This window comes from Suricata suricatta, chromosome 3, assembly GCF_006229205.1.
Source record: "Suricata suricatta isolate VVHF042 chromosome 3, meerkat_22Aug2017_6uvM2_HiC, whole genome shotgun sequence".
Classification (NCBI taxonomy): domain Eukaryota; kingdom Metazoa; phylum Chordata; class Mammalia; order Carnivora; family Herpestidae; genus Suricata; species Suricata suricatta.
In genome coordinates, this window is record NC_043702.1 from 8,493,951 (window position 1) to 8,517,355 (window position 23,405).

The 23,405-nt window shown below is 42.1% G+C and overlaps 1 protein-coding gene across 5 annotated transcripts; it reads right to left on the reverse strand.

The window, feature by feature from the left end:
• Positions 1–168: 168 nt before the first annotated feature.
• LOC115287340 (olfactory receptor 2AG2-like) lies at positions 169–22,452 on the reverse strand. Of its 5 annotated transcripts, XM_029933634.1 has the most exons (5): positions 22,372–22,452; positions 13,185–13,331; positions 9,920–10,140; positions 7,276–7,328; positions 169–1,801 (listed from the first exon to the last, which is right to left on the reverse strand). In XM_029933634.1, exon 5 carries the CDS (start codon positions 1,777–1,779, stop codon positions 865–867), a length of 915 nt encoding a protein of 304 aa, XP_029789494.1. In that variant the 5' UTR covers positions 1,780–1,801; positions 7,276–7,328; positions 9,920–10,140; positions 13,185–13,331; positions 22,372–22,452; the 3' UTR covers positions 169–864. The 5 variants fall into 5 exon arrangements, with proteins under 5 accessions (XP_029789494.1, XP_029789492.1, XP_029789495.1 ...); XM_029933632.1 differs by lacking the exon at positions 7,276–7,328; XM_029933635.1 differs by lacking the exons at positions 7,276–7,328; positions 22,372–22,452 and adding an exon at positions 15,490–15,792.
• Positions 22,453–23,405: the final 953 nt, after the last annotated feature.

The following is a 23,405-nucleotide window of genomic DNA, read 5'->3' on the forward strand; positions in this document are numbered from 1 at the left end:
AAAAAGTGTCTTTAAAACAAGGTTATAAGGGGTGCCTGGGCAGCTCAGTCGGTTGAACATCCAATTTTGACTCAGGTCATGATCTCACAGTTTGTGGGTTTGAGCCACAGCTCAGAGCCTGGAGCCTGCTTCAGATTCTCTGTTTTCATCTCTCTCTGCTCCTCCCCTGCTCACAGTCTGTCTCTCTGTCTCAAAAATAAACATTAAACAAAAATTTTTTTTAAAAAAGAAGGAAGGTATAGACCTTCCTTTGCCCCTTACCCCTTCCTGTTGGCTGGAGTAGGAATGTGATGACAGGATCACTAACAGCCATTTTGGGGCATGAGGTAGTATGATAACCATGTCAGAGTAGAAGAGAATGAACCTGTTGCCTGCAGAGCTGCAATATGAGACTGGATTGTTTACCCCCAGATTTCTTTTACATCAGGAAAAAAAAAAAACATCTTAAACTTAAAAAATCACTGCTTTTTTTTTCCTGCTTTGTTACTACATATAGCCAAGCCTATCCCTAATTAATATAAGAGGAACAACCAAACTTCTCTTCATATCAACTATGGACTACTTCTCAGTTTTTAAAAACAAGTGCATTCTCAAAAGCTGCCTAACTACTGAAATACAGTAGGGCGTGCCTGCCAAATACATTGGTCTGGATTTAGAATTAAAGGTATGCAATGATTTCAGTGAGGCCAGTTCAGTGTACACAGCAACAAAGCTTCAAGCCAGATGAATAACTCTGACTTACGCATGTAGTTTTTAGAATCAAACCAATGCACCAATTTTAGGTTGAGGAAAGGGCAAATCCCCAAGCCTAGCCGATGGTCCACTAGGGCTAGAGTTACTGATTCAAAATGGCTGCGTTTCAGGTTAAACTGGCTCTCTGTTGCTCGTCGCGTGACCGCACCACAGCTGACAGCCCATCCAGGGGTATAATCTGCTTTGCAGCTCTCTATTCCAGAGCCCAAAGATCAGAGGGTTAAGACACTGCGCAAGTGCGAAGACTCCAAAAAGTACCAGATTTAAAGCAAAGAAAAACACCCCACACTTCTTTCCCAAGCCTATGAATATCAGGGTTGGTATTACATGTAAACTCATCTGCACTAAATGAATAAGAACTGTTTGCTTTGCTTTGATATTTGATCTATTAAAATGGCCAGCCCGTTTCCCTTCTCGGTAGATCAGAGAGTAACTTATAAGAATGATGGACAGAAGAGAGAAAAGGAAAACCATGCCAACGACTCTGGCAAGAGGGTCATTCAAGATGACAGGGCAAAGGGGTTCAGATTTTAAAACAGCAACTCGAGTGGGTTTAGTGCCTTCTATGAGGAATAAGCAAACATTCTTGAATATAATGATTACCCAGGACCCAGCCAGGATCCTGTACTTAACTGAGTTTACGAAGGACAGAGATTTCAGAGGCCAGCAAACAGCCAGGTAAGCGTTAGCTGCCATCAAGGCCAGCGTGAAGAGGATCCCTTCCCCAACACTTAGTTGGACCCCAAATACCACCCAGCACACCAGCACGGGGCTGTTGGTCAGCAGAGCCCGCATCCCTTGGAAAACCACCCCGAGGCCGCAGTAGGAGGACACGCAGAGCAGATGGTGGCACAGGAGGACGTATCGGATCTCTTTCCTCAGCTTCAAATTCTGTAACACTATAGTGATGATGACGACGGTGACAAATGTGGCAAAGAAGAAGGCCACCACATACACAGAGGCCTTCACTGTGGCTTCCAGCCTCAGCCAATCCGATATGTTGCAGTGTTCAGAAGACAAGTTCATGATCTTCAGGGCAACTTGGCTCCTGAGGGATTAAAGAACCAGAAAGAGGGAATCATAAAGCTTCTTGTGTGGTTTTCCAGCACCGTGATCTTGTAAATCTCAAGGAACACATTGCACGTTTCTTGGTATAGAGGATGACAATTTTAGATGCATGGACACAGACCAAAGGAACTGGAGAAATCATTTAGGGTCTTCTCTTTATTTCAGGAGAGGGGCACATACTGAAACCATCCAAAAGGAAGGTTTGAAAAGTATCCTCTCAGTACTCAGCAAATCGCTCAAAATCAGGTCAAGGTTCTACTCCTTGTGCACCCTTTTTCATCTCTGATTGTGAGAACTTTTTCAACTTGGAGCCACAAAGCACAACAGTGTAAAATTCAGTTGATTAACCATGAAGCACTTGTTAACACTTAGAGCATGCAAAGGTCTGGGGGATGCATTAGGGCAAGAACTGTAAAGGATGTGGGGAAGCCAGTGATGCAGAGGGCTGAATTCATTTGGGTCCATAAGACATGACAAAGATATTAACAAAAATGGTGCCGATCATCAGTAACATTTACCCAGTACTTTCTAGGGATCAAAACTGTTTTTAGAGCAGATTCCTCTAACCCTGGGGTATGTTTTATTTTTCACTGAGTGGTTTTATTATGCACTTTTTGCAAATGGGGAAACAGATTTAAGGAGGCTGAGTAACCTACTCAGGGTCATATAGTCACTGGGTAGAGGGGCCAGGATTAGAATTTCAGAGTACAACTCCAGAACCCACTCTCTCCACCACTACAAGGAAGTTCATGTCAAATGCAAGGTCCCTTTAAAAAAGGGGGTGGGAGGAGAAGGGCACCTGGGTGGCTTAGTTGGTTAAGCATCTGACTCTTGATTTCAGCTCAGGTCCTGATCTCTCAGTGAGATTGAGCCCTGCATCAGGCTCTGCACTGACAGCATGGAGCCTGCTTTGGCTCCCTCTCTCTCCCTCTCTCTCTGCCCCTCCCCTGGTCACCTGTTTTCTCTCTCTCTCTCTCTCTCTCTCTCTCTCTCTCTCTCTCTCTCTCTCTCTCTTTCATTTTCTCAAAATAAATAAATAAACTTTTTTAAAAAATCCAAAGTCGAATACATGTTCTGAGTTCTTCTTTGGCCAATGCCATTTGACCAACCCATCAGGACCCCATTTGTAGAAATAATGTTTCTACTGTCAAGCTGGAAGACTGTCCATCCAGGAAGGTGCTGGGATCTTAGGATTCATGAGGAAATGTGGCCACTGAAGATAAGATGTGTGTAATAGCATTGTAGAATCTTCTCAGTCCTGCACAGCAATGAACTGCACTGCTCTGCAGCCTAGGAACCCCTCAAATTTCAGGATCACTGTCTCTGAAAGTCTCCTGCAGAGATGCCAACTGTTGCCTCCCACTATTAGCTTTCCTCACTTCCCCACCACCTCAAAGTTGATTGGAACTAGGGATAGATGTCTGACTCATGGAGAATTATTCCGTAGATGGTGCTGAATCTTCCAGTGTCTGCCTCTTAAAAATCCAGCTGAAGAGTTCTCACAGAGAATGTGGCCCAAGGGTGATGTCATGTCATTGGCCCACCAGTAATGGTGGAGTGTGGGTGAGCGGAAAAAAGTGAAAGAGAGAGGCAAGAGAAAAGTAGCGGGAACCACACGGTCCCTGAGAGTCTACAAAAGCCCTTGCAAGACAAAGAAAACAGCATGGGCTCCTGAATTTCTTTATTGTTTCAATGTTTATTTTTGAGAGAGAGAGGGAGTTGGGGAGAGGCAGAGAGAGGGGGAGACAGAGGATCCAAAGCAGGCTCCAGGCTCTGAGCTGACAGCAGAGAGCCTAATGTGGGGCCTGAACTCCAAGCAATGAGATCATGACCTGAGCCAAAGTTGAACATTTAACCGACTGAGCCACCCAGGTACCCCTAGGCTCCTGAATTTCTGATTCCACTGAAGTTGCTCCACATTATGTGTCTTTGGGTCCTAAACATATAACACACGGCTCTCTTATTTGAGCTAGCTTAAATAGGTTTTCATTCCCTTATATAAGCCCCTAGCATTGTAAATATATAAAGTGGAATCTAAAGAAGCACAGTATATTAAATTGATTTCCTAAAGGGCAGTCACGATGGAGCCAGCTACTGCAAGCTGCTGAGACTAAGATGTCACGGCTCCCTATGCAATCCTTGCCAAAGGCACCCGCTTTCCCTTTCATATTGCGTTGTCACCCTTTGTGGAGAATTTTGCCTGTTGGGATGGATTTTTGTGCCATTGTCATGCGATCAAACTCCAGGCATTTATTTCTCTACTCCCGAGTTCTCCAGAGAGTAATAGAAATTGTAATGTTCCAGGGCACCTGGGTGGCTCAGTCGGTTGAGTGTCTGACTTCGGCTCAGGTCATGATCTGCCAGTTTGTGGAGAGCCTGAAGAGCCTGAAGCCTGCTTCAGATTCATTCTCTCTCTCTCTCTCTCTCTCTCTCTCTCTCTCTCTCTCTCTCTCCCTCAAAAATAAGTAAACATTAAATTTTTTTTAAATGGAAAGAAATTGTAGTGGTCATTGTCATTGTCAAACTCACCATCAAGCTTTCTTTTAGCTGCAGATTTTTCCATCAAAATCTTATGCCAGAACCCTTCAACCATCAACAGAAAAATGCATATTTTCATGCATTAAATGCTTCCTGGTCACTCACTCCCAGAGCACATTCCTGTAACTGCCGGAGTCCAGCTCCAGCAGGTCCAGGGCTCCCTGAAGGATGGATGGTGTTGGTGAAAGGAAGTGAGAAGGCCCCGGCTTCTTTCTGCTCACCAGGCAGGCATCTCTGCACTGACCCAAGAGTCAGCTTTATTTATTTGAAAAAAAATGTATGGGGTACAAAACAGAAGTGGCAATTGCCTTAGACAATGATTTCTGATGACAAATTCTTGGTATGTAAAAATTTCCCAGAACATAGATTGGTAGAAGACTCAAGCATAACCTTTATCAATAGTGATTGAAGCAGGTGACTAGATGTTTATCACATGGGGAAGGAAGGGATCTTCAACATTCAAACACAAGGTGATGTTTTTAGCATAGCAAAGGCAAGAGTTAGTTCTCTGTGAGCAAAGGTCAATAGACTGTTTTCTTGAAGGGAAGAAAAACAGGTTTCTCAGGAAATGTAATATTTGCTCACATAAACACATAAAAAAAGATTCTTATAAGTTCCTTCTTTTTTTTTCTTTTTTTTCTTTTTTTTTCTTTTTTTTTTATAAGTTCCTTCTTAAGGTGCAATCAGCATTTCAGGGCCAGAATAAGGAGACAAGTCACTCCTGATACCAGTCAGCAAGGTGCCTTGGGGGTCGGCACTCAAGCAAAAATAATTGAGTGGAGGGTAGACATCGGTCACCATCTGACAACAGGAGGCCTTGCAAACCTGCATTACCTCTCAAGTTTTTCTCAACTTTGTGAGTTCAGAAATGGCTTCCAGCATGTAACTGTCCTCAGGCCACTGCCACAGACACTGAGGGCCCCAGTGAAGATGGAGCTAAGTTAGAACACTCTACCCCGCTAGAGGGAATCAGAGGAACTGGGCTTTAAACCTAGGTCTGCTGCCAATGAGAAGTGGGATCTTGGATACTAAAGTCACTCCACTTCTTTGGTCCTTCGTTCCTTATGTCCCAGCCATGTAGGATTGCAAGCTCCACATCCTTTCTCTCTGTCTACAAACTCATCCTCACTCACATCCTCAGAAGCCAACTCTTATCTGGACTTTTCTTTATTTTTGAGACAAGATTGGCCCTGCCCTTGATCCAGAATGTCCTCATCTTATGCCCCATGGCTGAGGCTTGAATAGAATCACCAGCTCACTAAAACAGCCTTGTCCAGCTAGGCCCCCCCCCCAAGACCTAAAACCCAGCCTCCCAGTCCCAGAATTAGGGGGATCATTGCTGTCAGACTCCTTAATGGTCCACCTGGGCCTCCCAACAATACCCACTCCTGGGCTCACTGTTGCTGGGTTTGACCTAGCTAATGGGCTATGCACCACCCCACCCCCCACCCCACCATTATTCAATCTTGCTCCCATCTGTCATTCTGCCCAGAATCCTAGTCTTGTCTGTAGCTTCCCTGTTGGATTTCTTGTTTCTGCTCAATAGAACTACCTTGCACCTGCATTGCCTCCCCCACCAGCCCCTGCACACCTGTCTAGTAATCTGATAGCACCTCCCCAGTAGCAATGGGCAGGGCTTGGCCTACCTGTGTTCTGGACTTGAACCCTACTCAGAGCCTGAGTGATTCTCATTGTGCTTCCTCTGGAAAAAAATTTACAACCTCCTTTTCCCCTCTGAATTACTATAGCTGCAGCTCTTATAAACCCCTCTCCCTTCAGATCTGATATGGTTTCAGGGAACTCTTTATTGTTGAGACCAACCAAGAACTAGTTTCTGTAGTTTTCTAATCGTGTTTAGCACACTGATCAACATGGCACATTGTCACATCATTATACTCAACAGGCTTCACGATGCATTGAAACATACAATGGATATCCAGTACAATGAATAAGCAGGGAGGTTACAAGTCGTAAAACACAGGCCCTGACGTACAGCGGCCTCTTGCCCAGTGGAAGCGGCAGAATGCAATATAACTAGGTAACAATGACGAGAAACATCATGCGTCGTTTCACTCATTTGCCAAATGAGTAAGAAGGATGGGTGTCTCCTGAGAGGAAGAGGCGGTTGTTCAGAAAAGAAGGTGCCACAGAAGCAGTGAACGGAAGCTCCTTGGAAGAGCTGAAACTTGAATCCAGCCTTTCAAGTCTGAAAACTAGGGCAAAGCAGGGTCAAGGGTGAGGGGGATAGAGACGAGAAGTGCAGATGGTGGGCAACGGAAAGCAGCAAGAGCCAAGGTGAGACAATACTGGGTGGGTTCAAGGGACAATGAGAAGATCGAATTTGGTGGAGTGGGGGCTTAGCAGAGGACTGAAGGACAGAAGGAGTCCAGGACCAGTTTTCAAGGGCCTTGATACCATTCCAAAGATTAAAATTCACTTTGTAGGCAATAAAGAGCCTTGCATGATCAAAATTTGGAGGAGCACATGCCACACAGGTTAAGAGACAACACGAGACGCCCACTTTTGTTTGCGCCATGATGTCCGATCAGAGCTCTGCAGAACAAGAGCTCCACAAAGGAGCAATATGTATGCAGTGAAGACACTATTATTACAGCAGGTGGCTTAAAATTCTTTTTGTAGACATGAGGGCTGCAAATCTGCAAAATCAATGAGGGCAAGTTTTATTGCCTTTAATTTATTTATGAGAGCTCAGAAAGATAAGTAATTTATTCAAGATCATGCAGCCAGACAGATTCTCCCCTTCTGCAAATTCATATTCCTTCGCAGAGGTATATTTGCATATCAAGAGCTCATGGCAACAAAACCCATATAATAAATCCTCATCTGTACACATGACCTCTACTTTATGGATAATTCCTAGAGCCTTTTTCTTCCAAAATCGTAAAATGGAAATACCTGTTTCCTTCTGGCCCCAACTGTTCCTTTGGCTTCAGCTTTGAAACACAGCCCTGGAGACCAACAAATTTCAGCAAAGAATTACATTCTGTCCACAACTGCCCTGACAAAAACCAGCCACTACCACCCCTGCAAACATCTTGTAGGAAGCAGACATGTGGGAAGGGCTGGATCGGCACCTGAGAAAGTCAGGGAAGCACCTGGTCTCGTCCTAAGAAACCTGCTTGGGGCAAACCCCTGGAGGGCAACGTGCTGTTCTCCATGAGAGACTGAATATACAATCAGAGAGGGTCAGCCCATATTTAAAATTAAACTCTGATCCACAACCTGCAGCCACCTGCCAGAAAGCCAAGCCATCATCCACAGTAACTGGCCCAGGAGGGCAGCCTGTTATCTCTTGTGACAGTCCAATCAGCCAATCAACAGCCTCTGTAACAACTGGCCCCAAATGGCCAGGACTAGATTCATAATGAACAGCTTTCCTAATTTTCATCCCTGCTTCCAACTTAGGACCAACCAGAGAGAGCCATGTATGTCTCCCCAACCAGTCACATAGACACCCACTTCTAGTTAGCCCACCTCCAGCTTCCCCGGGCCCCTGGCTCCCATCTGGGCATGCCTGAAGCCTCCCATTTCCCCCAAAGGCTCCCCTCTTCTCTGCCTGCCTTTGAGGCTCTGCTACAATGCAGGGACTGTGGCTGTCCCCCTTGCTCTAGCAAGCTCTGCATAGATAGCCTTGGTTTTTCTCATTTGGTTGGTCTTTGTTCATCTTCACATTGGTAGGAAAAGGTGTGCTAGTGCCTCCTCAACAGCACGTGTATGTGAAACCATTTCTCCAGGGAGCTAATGATCCATGGCAGCACATTCGTCCTAGCTTGTGTCCCCATCCTTGTGAGCAGCAGGGTCAAGGGAGACAGATTCCTCCCATGGAGGGGCACTGCCTGCCTTCTCCTCATCATGAGTGCTGGGTCACTGAGCTACGGGATCTCCCCTTTTCTCTGGCCTCTGAGGATCCACAAGACAAGCATTCCTGACCCGTCACATAGACACCCACTTCCAAAGAAAACCAAGGGAGCATTGGATGTGTGCTAACGTGAGGCAAGGGCTTGGAAGGGAGATAAGGAAAGAGTAATGGCACAGACAAAATGGAACAGTAGATCATTCGCGCTGATTACTCACTATGAGATGGCTCTGGTGAGAGCTGCCTGCTTTCATCAGCGCACCAGCCCAGTAAGGTGACACGATTATTATTTGCATTTTTCCGGGAAGAAAACTGAGCGATAGAGGCAGGATGGAACTCAGCCAGGGTTAATTAGCTGGTGACAGTGAAACTGGAGCTTGGATCACGTAGTTTCCCTGCAGGGTACAATCTCTAAGCCACTGGGCCGGGCGTGCCCCCACGTCAGACATAAAAATTGTGATGAACTCTTCACACTTCCTCTCAGGGAGTTGCCAGTTAATGGTGAAATCTGGCTTCAAACACAATTCTTCCTATTTCTGAGATGACATTTTGTTAATATTGTTTGTTGAGGTTTTTCCTAACAGTATTGATGCAGGTGGACTGAATTCTTTTGTAAAAAAAAAAAAAAAAAGACTTAGCAAGTGTTGTGATCTGAATCGTGTCCCCCTCCAGATTCATATGTCAAAGCCCTAATCCCCAGAATCCCAGAACATGAATGCATTTGGAGACTGGGTCTTTAAAGAGGGAATCATGTTAGAATGAGGTCAGGAGGATGGGCTATAATTTCGTCTGACTGGTGCCCTTGTGTCCTTGTAAGAACAGGAGATTAGGGGCTTGGGTGGCTCAGTAGGTTGAGCATCCATCTGACTTTGGCTCAGGTCATGATCTCGAGGTTCATGAGTTTGAGTCCCGCATCGGGCTTACTGTTGTCAGCACAGAGCCTGCTTCAGATCCCCTGTCCACCTCTCTCTACCCCTCCCCTACTTGCTCTCCCCCAAAATAAATACATTTAGAAAAAAAAAAAAAAAAGGAGATTAGAAAATCAGAGACCCTAGAGATGCACAAAGAAAAAACCATGTAAAGAAGCAGCAAGGAGACAATCATCTGTAAGCCAAGGAGAGAGACCTCAGAGGAAATCAACCCTGCCAGTGTCTGGATCTTGGACTCCCAGACTCTAAAACTGCGAGAAATTCAATTTCCATTGTTTAAGTCACGCCATCCGTGGTGTTTGGTTTGGGCAGCCTGAATAGACGGATTCTGCAGGGCAAAGCAGCTCCCGGCTACCACCTTATTTCCAGGTAGAAGGTCTTCCCATGGGTCCTCCAGACACCCCACCTCCACCCCAGAACCTATGCCAGGAGTTTCTGAGGGAGGAAAGATCTCTGCTCTCTGAGAGGGAGGAGGGCCTTTCCTTCCTGGGCCTCACGGTCACTCAGGCAGTGCCTGCCAAGGTTAGCGCCTATGTCTGACTTACCAGCAGCAGAAAGGACTCATCCACTGAAAACAGACTTCAGGAATGATTTCACGTGCTCTGTGGCTGCTGGCAGAAGGCCAATAAGAAGAAGTGGATACTTCCAGAACAGCTCTTAGAACCCTCCCGAATGACCCGACCTTCTCTCCCACAATAAACACGCTCTCCCCTCTTTAAACGTGTCTTCCCCTTTCCTCGAACTGTGGCCTTACTTCTCTGGTATTCTAAAAACCACTCCAGTCTGGGAAGCTTTGGTGATCTCCTCTGTTATTCCAGGCAGGAAGGAAGGGAGGAAACCGGTGTCTACTGAGCACCCGTCCCTCGACGTCAAGGACCAGCACTCAGTAAATATTAGCTGTGACTGTTAATCATCTGGAGGTGGCGCGGGAACTGGACGAAATCACAAAGCCTCTGAAGGTGTATCCTGTGACTTCTGAGGACAGAAAAATGACACATTTTTCTGAGTGCTTTCCCTGGCAGTTAACTTTTTGAGTTTGAACTTGTGTTTTTATATATAAAGGGAAGTTCTCTAGCTTCCCCCTCCAATTTTGTTCTGACCAAAATTTTGATCTACAGGCGTTCTTTGACGTATTCACAGGATCCATTAATCTAGAGACCCACCACCTTGCTTTAATAGAAACTTGGCCTTTTCTAAACTATTTAATGTGTAAAAACACATCTTGCAAAACAATGTGCACACACATGTTTATGGGAGATTTTTGAAACACCAGACTGCCCACAAATAAGGGCAGGGTGAAACAAATCCCCAAACCTGGAATGTAATAAATATTAAATAAGAAAGTATTGAAAAGAAGGTAGCTCATAGAATCGTGATGAAGCGCATTTCGTTTTATTAATCTAAATAATAGTAAGGTGTGATCTAACATCACAGTCACAATGATAACAAAAAGGACACAATTTAATGACGCAGTTCACTGTCCCACATATATCTGCAGATAGAAATAGATATAGGAGCCGTTCTAGGATTTCAGAAAAGGATTGTGTGATACTAACTGCAAAAGGATGGTCACAGCATTTCCCATGAATCTTAGTATACGCTTAAATAATGAGTTTATAGGAAATTATGGTGCACTGGCTAAAAGAAGAGCCATTCAATTCTGCTCAGCCGGAGCTCTCTGCATTGGCATGGAACTAACCAAGAGCAAAAATGGCAGTCACAACAGACAGACGTCTGTTTTCTTACTGGGTTACTTCCAGCTTATAGGTATCATCCACTTTTCGAAAGGTCATGTTTCGCCACTTCACTTTTGAAAAAGACCTTCGTTAGTTCCTGTTTTCACTAACTGAAAGAAATAAAGAGGGTTTTTGTTTCTACAAAAAAAGGCAAAAAGCCACAATAGCATCCCTCACTTGTTTTGCGGTGCGCCATGATAGGGGCAGCGAGAGCGCCCCTTTCCTTAACCTGCTTCCCCGGATCCCCGGTCAGCATCTCAGCTTCAGGCCGCCAGAGTTTTGGGCTGTGTCTCTGAGCTTTCCTTTGATTTCTTTTGTGTATCTATTAGCAAAATGTGTCCTTTGGTATAAGAAAAGTCTATAAGAGGTAATTTGGAATGCTCACAAGTTTCTCCATATAAATTAATGGTAATTCCTTCTTCACTTGATGCCATTTTGGCTTACAAAAGGTCTCATAGGAACACTGGACTTTCAGATACCAGGGTAAACCCAACACATGTGTCTCCACCAGCATGGATCTAATCGGTAGAGATAGCACGGCAACTAAAACACGCCAGGTGTCTGCATCATGGAGCTGACACAGCCCTGAGCCCCTGACAGTAACCCCGCAGGCAGCAAACAGACGGTATTTTTCTTCCTTCCTCCCTATCTCTCCAGATGCCAAAGGTCAATGATGTCTATAAACCACAAAAAGAAAACAATAATCTGTATGTTGCTAAGCATATGATTCATTGCTGATACTGTTTCCCAGACTCTAAGAGGATTTTGTCTTCTGTCTATTGGTTTGTCTCTATTGAGTAGCATTTAGTTTTGAAATACCCTGAAGCTATTTTACTGTTGCATTATTGAAATTATTAAGCTATTTAAAAATTAATTTACCTGCAGATCACTTTAATATTATTAACACTTATAAATCAGTAATAGCTGCCAAGATAGTGAATTTTGTGCTTTGCTGGTAGGCAATCCTCTACACCGTAGCCAATGGTTTTCCTTCATTGCACAAGTAGTTGGCGGTCACTAGCAAGATACGCCCCTTCTGCCTGGTTTTAGCCATAAACCAGATGTTTTATCAGTACAATCTTGGCAAAGCTGAAATCAGTAGATTCCATGAAGCTCTTTGGCTTTCTCTCTCTGACTCAGCATTGGGGATTATTATAAACTTTCTGTCATACTTTCTGTATACTTCCCCCAATTAAGGTACGATTGAATTATAGCTATTCTTACTAATCTTTTTTACATGCTATGATTTGTTTCACTGATGAAAAGAAATCCCTTAGTTTCGAAATCCATATATAATATATGAGTTGTCAATTTTTCTTACCTATATGAGGTATCTTTGAGTAAAATATATATTATACTTGATTATGAATGTCATACAAAGTCGACTCTCTAGACCTGAAAACTATGATTTAAATAATTGAAAGTAAAACCCATGGAATGCCTTAACTTTTGCCTTCTCTGAAAACTTTGACTTAGCACATAGTTATTAACTTGAACTTTTACTTAATTGTTATATAACTGATTACTCTCCGTTTTCCAAAGACTTTGTATTTACAGAGTTTCTCTGGCAGGGATAGAAGCCCACCGCTTACAAGGAAATCTATTACCATAAGACTGGACTTGCATTTTTCCATAGAAAACTCCACTTATACCAAGTTATTAATGTTCTTGCTTATTTTTGCTAGCATTTATATTTGCCTTTTAGGAGTGGCATAGAATTTTGAATCATATTTATAGAACAAATAAATGGCTATTTCAATATTTATTCTTATGATAATCTTAAAATACATTTTATTGATCTGTTTATTTAATAGACTTATTCCCAAATAAAAAAATATTGCTATTAATATCATTTTGCAGACATAATTTGTAACTATATTTTGTATTTGTCAGCAGGAATTGCATTCTAAGCATGGGTGACAAAGAAAACTATTAATGTCAAAAACCCAAGCTATGTTATCATTCAACCACTTTTGAATGATCAAAAAAACTTTAAATCAGAATTTTGAAATTCCTGCCCATATCCTATTTTCTCCATTTATATATTCACTCATTCATTCATTCATTATTCAATAAACATGCATTGTGTGCCCACCTTGTATCAGGCACTCTACTAAATGCTGAGCCTGCAGAGATGAATGAGATATGGTCTTTGTCCTCAAGAGATTTATTTCATTAGTTTGGAAGTAGTTGAACACTGGCGTAGTATTTGAGAGAGAAGGCAAAAACACAGATCAGTTTCACATATTTTGAATTGGAGAAAACGTATGAAAAACCACAAACCTTTGGTTAGACAAAGTGCCTTTTTTTCTCCTTTTCCCAAGAAGAGGATCTGGGGAAGGTATTCTTTTTCTTGCATGAAAAACCAGGGCAGGAAATCACGAGATGAATCCCAGACAGTAGAGACATGGGGCTAGCAGGAGGAACTCACTGGAAAGAGCAAGAATACCAGAAAGTTTATTAAGGCTGATGGAAGAAGACATAAAGAGTAAAGAAGCCCTCTAGAAGATTACAACTGGGCAAAAGAAGCTGGTACTGTGGATAGAAAATAAGGACCAATGATAAAGGCTAACTTGTAAATGATGCACGCGGAAGGCAAACGGTCATGAAATCATCAAACTTAAGGAAACGTGTGTTTGACATGTATAGATAGCTAGGTCTAAGTACTGGCCACCTTTTGGTTTTGACCCAAATGATGTTCAGAGCCATTAGAATGCAGACATATAATGAAGCTGCCCCATCAAAGAGCAATGACCAGTCACCACAGGGATTATTAGTGTGTAAGACAACTGGAAGGATCCAGGTGATAACGTAAGGACAGGATGTAGGCCTCCTGGGAGGTGAGGGTAGGCGTTAGATGAGAGAACAATGGCTGATGTACGTATTACAGCAGTATGTACCCCACAAATGTACATCTGTCTCATTCTGGCCTTTGGGACTTGCTCCAATACTCCTAGAACTTTCCAAAAGAACTATACATTTCCTGCCTTCTTTTTCACTACCTCCTTGGTCGCTTAAACCATCCACATCCATGAGCTCAGCCTCCCACAAACTAACATCAAATATGGAATCCTTGGCTGTAGCAAAGTTCATGAAAGAATCAGGCTTATATCATGAGTGTCTGGTTATTGCCAATTTTACCTAACCTGAGCACCTACCCTCTTTCAGACTTTCAGCCTGCCCTGATCTTAAATATGTGGTTGCTACTTCAACTTTGTCTTGACTTCCTAAATGTCTGGTCTCAAAACATTGAATATGATTTCTGGATAATCCAGGACTGGAGCCACATGAGGACATTTGCTCTTTCAGAGTTGTCAGAGTAGTACCATGCAAGTCCCCCACCTGGCCCCAAAGGCTATGTGACCTGGTCAGAAGGCAAGTGCACCAGTTAGAGGAAGTGCAGTCTCTAGACAGAGGACCATAGGTGATAAAAGGGATGAGCCCAAAGTGAGTGGGGACCATTTCAGAGACTTCAGTTTGTGTGACCAGAGAAGTAAGAATCCATCTAACCAAAGAGGGATGTGCTGTCTCTGGATGGTCTTCCCAGAAATAATCCATCCTATTTTAAGCCTTAGAGATGGTTTGCTTGTGAGGTTAAGGTGCCTTTTTGTACAACATCAGGAGGTGACTAATTTGATACTGGAAATGTAATCTATGGAAACCATTCCATGTATTTGTAGGTTCAACACAAAGGTATTGAAATAGCAGCTGAAAATAGAAGGATGCTTGTTCCCTTGGAAGCAATGAAAAGCAAAGAGTAAGCAGTTAATAATGCATCACCACTGAAAAAGCAAAGGGGCCCCGAGTAATGCAATATCCTGATCTACTTAATAAGCATATCCCACAAGCTGAGAGATACTCATGAGGTTGCCACAGTATTATTATTTTATTCTGCTATGTGCTAGAGTATGCTGAAGCATCTACAGTTAGTTAAATGGAAAAATAAGACAAGATCCCTGCATCTGCGGAGCTCACAGTCTTTTAAGGAAGATATATGAGTAAGCAAAGTTTAGATTCTATGACTTAAGTGCTTTCATTTCAAGTGCCATGGAAACCAGAAGAGGGAGTCTAGTCTTCCTGAAAGAATCAAGGAAAACTCCTCATGGAAGTGACTCTAAAAAATAAGAAACATTCATCCATACAGCTGTCCAGCCTCCTAGTACTTCAGTTGTTCTAGATAAGGCCGATGCAAGTTTGCAGACAAACCGGGTCCTTCCTTGAGTGAAGTTTACATTCTGCTGGAAGTTAGATAACATTACTAGGAGAAACACAGAATGGCTCCTAAAGACCATCCAAGAGCCACTTTGGGGCCTCATTTCTTCGCCCACAGGCATTTTCCTACTGAGACCAGAGTGCCTTGACCACTGAAACTGGAGCACTTCCTCCGTTTAGCTTAGTTCTCAACATGGAACCAAAATGCCAGTTTATTGCTTACCATCCCAATGGGATAATTCCAGAAGGGCATGTGCAGATAAAATCAAGCTTCTGAAAATGCAGAGCTGTGACTCAATGCCAAGCAGAAATAAAAGTGAGAAACAGGATGAGACATGAGAGATACTCATGAGGTCCAGACATGAGAATTCCTTACCTTACGTCACCAGTCAAGGTCTTTTCTGCCAGGGCAAACATGAGTTCTCTTTTCCAGGAAACAGTATGTGGAAGAATAGCAGGAGTTTCTCTATGAGCCCAACGAAGAATCCCCAATACCCAGCATCTCACAGAAGTAAATCAAGGGAAGCGCCTCACTTCACATTCTCCCAGGCTCCTGCGCCTTCAGACCCAGGCCCCTTCCATGGTGGCTACAGCCAGTGTCACACTGTGATTCCCTGTGTAGAGAACTGCAGGACCTCAGAGAAGGCGTGGACTTTTTGTGGTAGCTACTTCTTGAAAGAACACTCCACTCTTTCTGTCCAAGAGAGAAGTGGAGGAGCCTGAGGCCAGTGTTTCCACTTCTGCACCCCTTCTGGGGTTGGGACTCACTGCACGATGATTCAAGCTGCCAAGTGAAAATGTCTCGAGGAAGCTTCCTCATCCCACCATAAAGGAAAATTTCAAGCCAAGGAACCAGTGGTTTTTGGCCAGACTAGCCTTCAAAAATCTCATGGTACAGCTGTAGAAATGACCACAATTTCATAACAGAGGCAAGAGAAAGGCAGTCAGGAGCTTCTCCAAGGCACAGTTGGTGCCGTTCTCAAAATTCAGATTTCCTGTTTGCCAACATGTCTGCTTTAAGTCTCTCAATCTGTTGATTACATTGCAAGTGTTGTACATCAACTTTTCCTCATATTTATAGCCTTCATTTCTTTTTAAACTTTTTCAAGTAATATGTTTGTTGTCAAAAATGTAAAATTGGAAAAAAAAAAGAAAAAATATAAAATAACAGATAGGCATAAATAAGAAAAATGAAAAATCCCCACGATTCCACTTGAAGACAACTACTGTTGGTGTACATCCTTCCAAGCTGTTTTCTGTGGTAAGGATGAGCTTTTCAACACCCATTCCACGTCACACCATTGTAGAATCTCCATGCAGATTTGTTGGGACTTACCCGATGTCTACTTCTATTACAGAGCCTAATTTGGCTTAACTAAATTACAATAATCTTATGCTTTTGCCAACAGTGTTTGTTTTAAGGACCAGCACCCAATCCAGATCTAAGCCAATCAATGTAAAGCATTCCTCTGACCACCAGGAAAGCCACATGATCAAGACAGTCCAATCAGAGGGAAGCCTAGGACTTCTACTAGGGACCTGGGACAAGACACTCACTTCTCTGCGTTTGGTCAACCGGAAGCTGTTGGAGGCCACTTTGCCTCCATGACACAAACCAACTTTCAACCCAATCAGAGGCTATGGAAGGCAAAAAAAAAAAAAGAGAGAGAGAGAAAGAAAGAGATAAAAAGAACTTGGGTTTTTAAGGAGATTTCTGAGCTGCTAAATTAAGCTAACACTAAAATCTATCTCACTTCTGGAGTTTCTACTTATATGAATGAATAAATTTGCTTGTCGAAGTGAGTTTATAGTGAATTTTCTATTACTTGTAAGTAGCATCCTAAATGACGCATGCAGATATTTTTATTAAAATGGGGCCATCTTGTACACACTGCTTATAGCTTTCTGCTTAAAAATTGATGATAACAACCCCTCCTTTTTTAAGATAAATATACTTTTACAAAACTGTTAATTGCTTCAGAGTAGTCCATTATATGGCCAGACATTAAATTACTTTCCCAATTCCCTTTTGTGGGGTATTTACATTGTTTTTGGGTTTTTCTATGTTTGTAAACAATTTTGTGTTGAATTTTCTAAATATTAGAGAACATACTTTTCCCTTAGGACACATTTCTACTATAGAATGTCTGAGTCAAAGTATGTACTTTTTCAAGGGCTTTGATTCATATTGTCAAGTGGCCCTCCCAAAGATTTATTTCAATTATATTCCAAGCAACAGACCATGAGAATGCCCAAAAAGCCTCTCTTCTTCCTCCCAGCCAAGAACCCACAACATATACAAAGTTTCAACACAAATAGTCCCTGTCTATGTGTCAAATGGTATCCCGTGCTGTTTAATTTGGATTTTAAAAAGCATATAGCGTGCTTATGTTTATTTTTCATATATTTATTTGCTAGTTGTATTTCTTTTTCTAAATTGCCACTGGCATCCTTTGCCCATCTTTCATTGAAGCACTTACTTCTTACAGATTTGTAAGAGTTGTTAACATGTAAGATTATTAAGCACTTGCCTATTACACATATTGCAAATCATTTTCACAGCACACCATGTGCCCTTTTATGCATACAGTATTTTTTACCATTCTGAAGTTTTAAATTTTAGTTAAATCAATCAACCTTTCACTTTACTTTTTCTTTTCTTTCTTCCCTTCATTCTCTAACCCGAAAAGTCGCAGTCATTGGGTTCAGCCTCCATTAGTAAAGATGACATGATGTGAACCGCAGCAACAAACCAATGCTTGGAATGCCCGAGACTGAGCTCTTGGGAGGCATCCAGGAGTTGTCTGGGCCCCTCCATCCCTGACTGCTTCTCCCCAGCCCCCCCTGCAGCGAGATGTGGTTTGTGATTAAACTATGGCCAGTGGGATGAGAGCGGTTATATGCAACTTCCTGGTTGTGCTCTTCAGAAAGGGAAATGCTTTCCCCTGGACTGTCACTCCTTCCTTGGGTTAGAGTGAAGATATGATGGTAATCTTGTAGACGAGCAAGATAGCGGAGATATCAGCACAAGCCGGAAAGAGCCTGTGTCACTGGCACTGTAGGAAGTCCATACCTCTTAGACGGCTTATAACTAGACTGTTTCATGAACAAGAAATGAACTTCTCTCCTGTGGGAGCCACTGTTATTTTGGGGCTTTATTACTGATTCAAAGCTGTATCCTAATTTTAAGAGTAACATGTGACTTCGTTCTACACGTGCACACACACACACACACACACACACACACAAACATGCATGCATACACCAGCATAAAAGAAGATAAAGAAAATTATTGTTAATGTTAATTAATTCAGGGAATGGGATTGTAGGAGTTTGGAAGGATATTATAAACTTTCCTTTTAATATTGATTTTATTTTTATTTTTTTATTTTTTTATTTTATTGATTTTCAAGAGAGACACAGACAGACAAAGCATGAGTGGGGAAGGGGCAGAGCGAGGGAGACCCAGAATCTGAAGCAGGCTCCAGGCTCTGAACTGTCAGCACAGAGCCTGACATGGGGCTCGAACCCAGGAACCATGAGATCATGACCTGAGCCAAAGTCAGGCGCTCCACCAACTGGGCCACCCAGGCACCCCTAATATTGATTTTAGTTTTTTAATCCAGGTAGCTCTGACTCACGCAGTCATGTTATCCCACTTTGTTAAGCACTTTTTTAAATAGCCCTTCCACTTAAAGTCACAGCCCTAGACTTTATGCATGGAAGAAAAGTGTACTGGAGGCAAGAAAGCAAGCGTGGCGATGGGTGGAAGAGAGTAATTCTACCAGGACTGGCTGACATTGGCATTGTGTCGTGCACAGCGTGCACTTTACAACTACCATCGACCAGCATTCAATGACAACAGTGTATTTCTTTTCAGATATACATTTTAATCTTTTTTAAAAAGTTACCAGAAAACTATTGCAGGACTCTCTACTGGATTGTGAGATATAATATATAGTGTGTATCTCAATACGTTTTTTTCCATAAAAGGAAAAATATTTAGAATAATTTTAATACACCTTTGGCAAAAGTTCTTCTATTTTTTAAAAACCCTTTGCAAAATTTAAATATTCCTTCATCTGTACCTCTAACTTTTCAAGTAAATTATGTTTTTAGCATATATTGATATACGTTCCTTTCACTCATAGGAAAAGATCCAGAAGGATGCCCAACAAATTGACAATAATGGTTATTTTCCAGTAACGGTATTGGGTTACCATGGGAGAAAGGGAAGGCTGGAGGAAAACTTCCACTTTTTATATTAATCAGGTATTTATAGTTTGTATCCTTACAATGAGACTGAATTCATATATTGAATTCATAAATTTACAAAATAACATATAAGGGCACCTGGGTGGCTCAGTTAAGCATCCAACTTCGGCTCAGGTCACGATCTCACACTTCGTGAGTTCGAGCCCTGCATCAGGCTCTGTGCTGACAGCTCGGAGCCTGGAGCCTGCTTCGGATTCTGTGTCTCCCTCTCTCTCTCTGACCCTCCCCCATTTGCACTATGCCTCTCTCTCTCTCAATAATAAATAAACATTAAAATTTTTTAAAATAAATAAGCAACTTGCATGTTTTAAATAAACTGAGGGAACATAAACTAAAAATATCCTTTAACTGAAAAATTGATAGCTTGTGATTTTTCAGGAGGGTGTTTTAGTTGATAAGACTGGATATGCTAGATACAATGATTTCTACTACACATAACAGAAAATCTCAACTCTTACTGACTTGAGCTGCCATGCAGATCTTTTTCTCACATAACAAAGAAGGTCATGTAGGCTTCAAGGTTGATTATTTCCCTGGCTTCGTGTGGTCATCAAGGTCCAGAGTCTTTCTGTCTTTTTAATTTGTCATCTTCTGCATGCTGGCTGTTTGCCCTCATTCTGATTCCCCTCACAGATGACTGCAACAATTCCTGTTGTCATATCTAGACATTACACCATACAGAGAGAGAAGGGCCTCGCTTCCGGAGTCTTCTTAGGACAGAAATATCTTTCCCAGAACTCTCCCTCCAGCCTCATTGGCCAGAACTGAGTCACAAGCCCATTCCTGAACCAACCTTGGCGAGAGGAGGGGAATTGTCACTTTGGACTTAGACGAATTGTCAATCATGAGAAATAAACATGTAGGAACTGAGCAAAACACTGAGACCTTCTAAATATTATCTCTTCATGGATATATGTATAAATCAGGAAACAATAGTCAATTCTCTCCAAATTGATCTAGACAATCAATGCAAAATCTAGGAGGCATTTTTAAACTATAAATTTACAAGCTGAATCTAAAATTTGTACAGAAAAACAAAGGACCTAGAATACATGAACCAGCTTGGAAAAAGAAGAACAAAGTTGGAAGAATAACACAACCAAATTTTAAGATTTACAGTAAGAGCTACAATAACTAAGACACTGTGATATTGGTATATGGAGAAACCTACACTGACGATAGGTCAGTGGAACAGGATAGTGTCTAGAAAAAGAATCATGCATATAGGACAAAGATGTCATGGTAAATCAATAGTAAATGGAGAATATTTTCAACAAATATACTTACACAATTATATTTATATTTATATATTTTTAAAGATAAACCTTGATGTGTACTTTGAATCATATACAAAATTCAACTTGAATGGATCATATACCTGAATGTAAAAGCAACACAGTTTTCTAAAGAGCCCTGGATTTGAATGAACATTTCTCCAAAGAAGACATACGAACAGCCAAGAAGACATGAAGAGATGCTCATCATCACTAGGCATTAGGGAAAGATAGATTAAAACCACAATGAAACACCACTTCATACTCATTAGGAGAGTCAGAATCAAAAGGAAAAACAATAACTAGTGTGGAGATGATGTGGAGAAACTGGAACCCTCATACGCAGTTGGTGGGAATGTAAACAATGCAGGTACTTCAGGAAATAATTGGCAACGTTTCAAAAGGCAAACATAGAATTATCATGTTCCCACCAATTTCATACCAGGTAGATACCCCCAAAATGAAAACATACGTCCATGCAGAAACATGTATACAACATGTCGTGCATAATAGCCAAAAACTGAAAACAACTCAAGTGTCCATCAACTGATCAATAGATAAACAAAGTGGGGTTTATCCAGAGTGGAATATTGTTCTACCAGGAAAAAGAAAGATGCATGCTCCAACATGCATGAATCTTGAATACATTATGTTAACTGAAAGAAACAAGAAACAAACAAAAAAAAACCCCACATATCATATGATTCTATTTGCATGAAATGTCCAGAAAAGGCAAATTTATAGAGATATAAGGTAGATGAGTGGTTACCAAGGTCTAGGGGGAGGAGACAACGGGATGTAATTGTAATGGATGTGGAGTTTCTTTGGGGTGAAATGAAAATGTTCTGGAATTAGTGTTAGTGGTTGCATGACGTTGGAAAACAGTTTGGCAGTTTCTTAAAGAGTTTATGCAGTTACTATGTGACCTAGCCATTCCACCCTTAGGTATTTACCCAAGAGAAATAACAACATACGTTCACACAAAAACCTGTGCACAAAAGTTCATAGGAGAATTATGCATAATAGCCAAAAAGTGAAAACAATCCAAATGTCCATTAACTGGTGAATAGACAAACAAATCTTGGTATGGTGATACCAAGAATATTATCTGGCAATAGAAAGAAATCATTAAGCTATACTCATACACATGGACACACACAATATGGATAAACCTCAAAAGCATTTTGCCAAGGGGAAGAAACCAAACACAAAAAAGATACCAAATGCATGATTCCATTTATACCATATTCTGGAAAAGCTGAAACTGTAGAGACAAAACTCAGTGGTTGCCAAGAGATGGGGTGGAGGAAGGTAGGGCTACAGAGGAGCAGGGGAAACTTTTTTATTTTAATGGAATTGTTCTAAGTCTTGAATGACACAATGGTAAACATTTGTTAAAACTCAAAGAACTGGAGAATTCAAAGGGTGATTGGTTTTGCTCTATGCAAACTACATCCCAATAAATTCAATTAAAAAAATAAACTACATTATTTTAATCCACCTCCTCTCTACAAAACAAAAACAAAACCAAAAAACTATATTGAAACTTACTCTTTCAAATTTGGGAGACTCCTCTAAAGAGGAAGAAAAGCCAGCTGCATTTACTTCCTCAAAAGCATGCATCCTCCATTTTCCAAAACACAATTACACACCTGTGACTATCCACACATCACCAGCTTTGTAAAAACGTTTAGCAATTGACTACTTACTTTTCTGAGAAAGAAACCAGTTTGGCTAAGACTGTCTGTCCCTGTTCCTGGTCCTCCGACCTGGTCCCACTTGTTTTCAGCTGGCAGCCTGGCTGCTGGTTAGGAGGATGTTTGGTTTTAAGCATTTTCACTTCCTCTAAAAGGAGGTTACTGTAGGCAACAGGGGATAAAAAGGAGAGTGATAAAATTGGATCCAATCTGCTCACATGAGAGGTGTGGCGGGCAGAATCCACACTCAGTCCATATCCCCTTGGATCTTTTTTCCATTTCCCCTAGTTATGCACTTTCCTTCCCAGCAGCCAGCATCTGCTTCTCTCTGCTCGGGGACCACCTTCACATCCACCTGCCCGCTGCATTTGGTACACCACTAATCCTGGAAAGAACTCACCCCGTGGCAGTAGCCCCTAACTAGTGACTTTGGCAGATAGTCTATCTCAGCTGCTTTGTGCTGATGAAGACAAGTCCAAGGTATATTTTACACCACTGCTTCTCATACCTTTATGCTGCCATAAAGTAGCCAGGAATTGAGTTCCAATGCACGTCCTGAGAGGAGCCTGGTGGTTCAGTTGGTTGAGCATCCAACTTCAGTTCAGATCATGATCTCATGGTTCGTGAGTTTGAGCCCCGCGTCAAATCCTGTACTGACAGCCCAGACCCCGGAGCCTGCTTTGGGTTCTGTCTCCCTCTCTCTCTGCCCCTCCCCCACTCACACTTTGTCTTGCTCTCTCTCTCTCCCTCAAAAATAAATATTAAAAAAAAGTTTTTTTAAAGATTCTCCCTCTACCACCTGTGCTCGCTCTCTCTCTCTCTCTCTCTCTCTCTCTCTCTCTCTCAAAACAAAAATACAAAAACAAATAAACAAAACAAATGCAGGTTCTGATGCAGGAGGTCTTTGAGGCTCTGGTTCCAACAAGCTCCTGGGTGACGAATCGCTGCCACCCACAGACCACTTCAAGCAGCAAGGGTCTCCTTTCAGACTCCCCACAGAATCGAGCCAGAAACAATAGGCATTTACACTTTTTGGTGTATGAGAG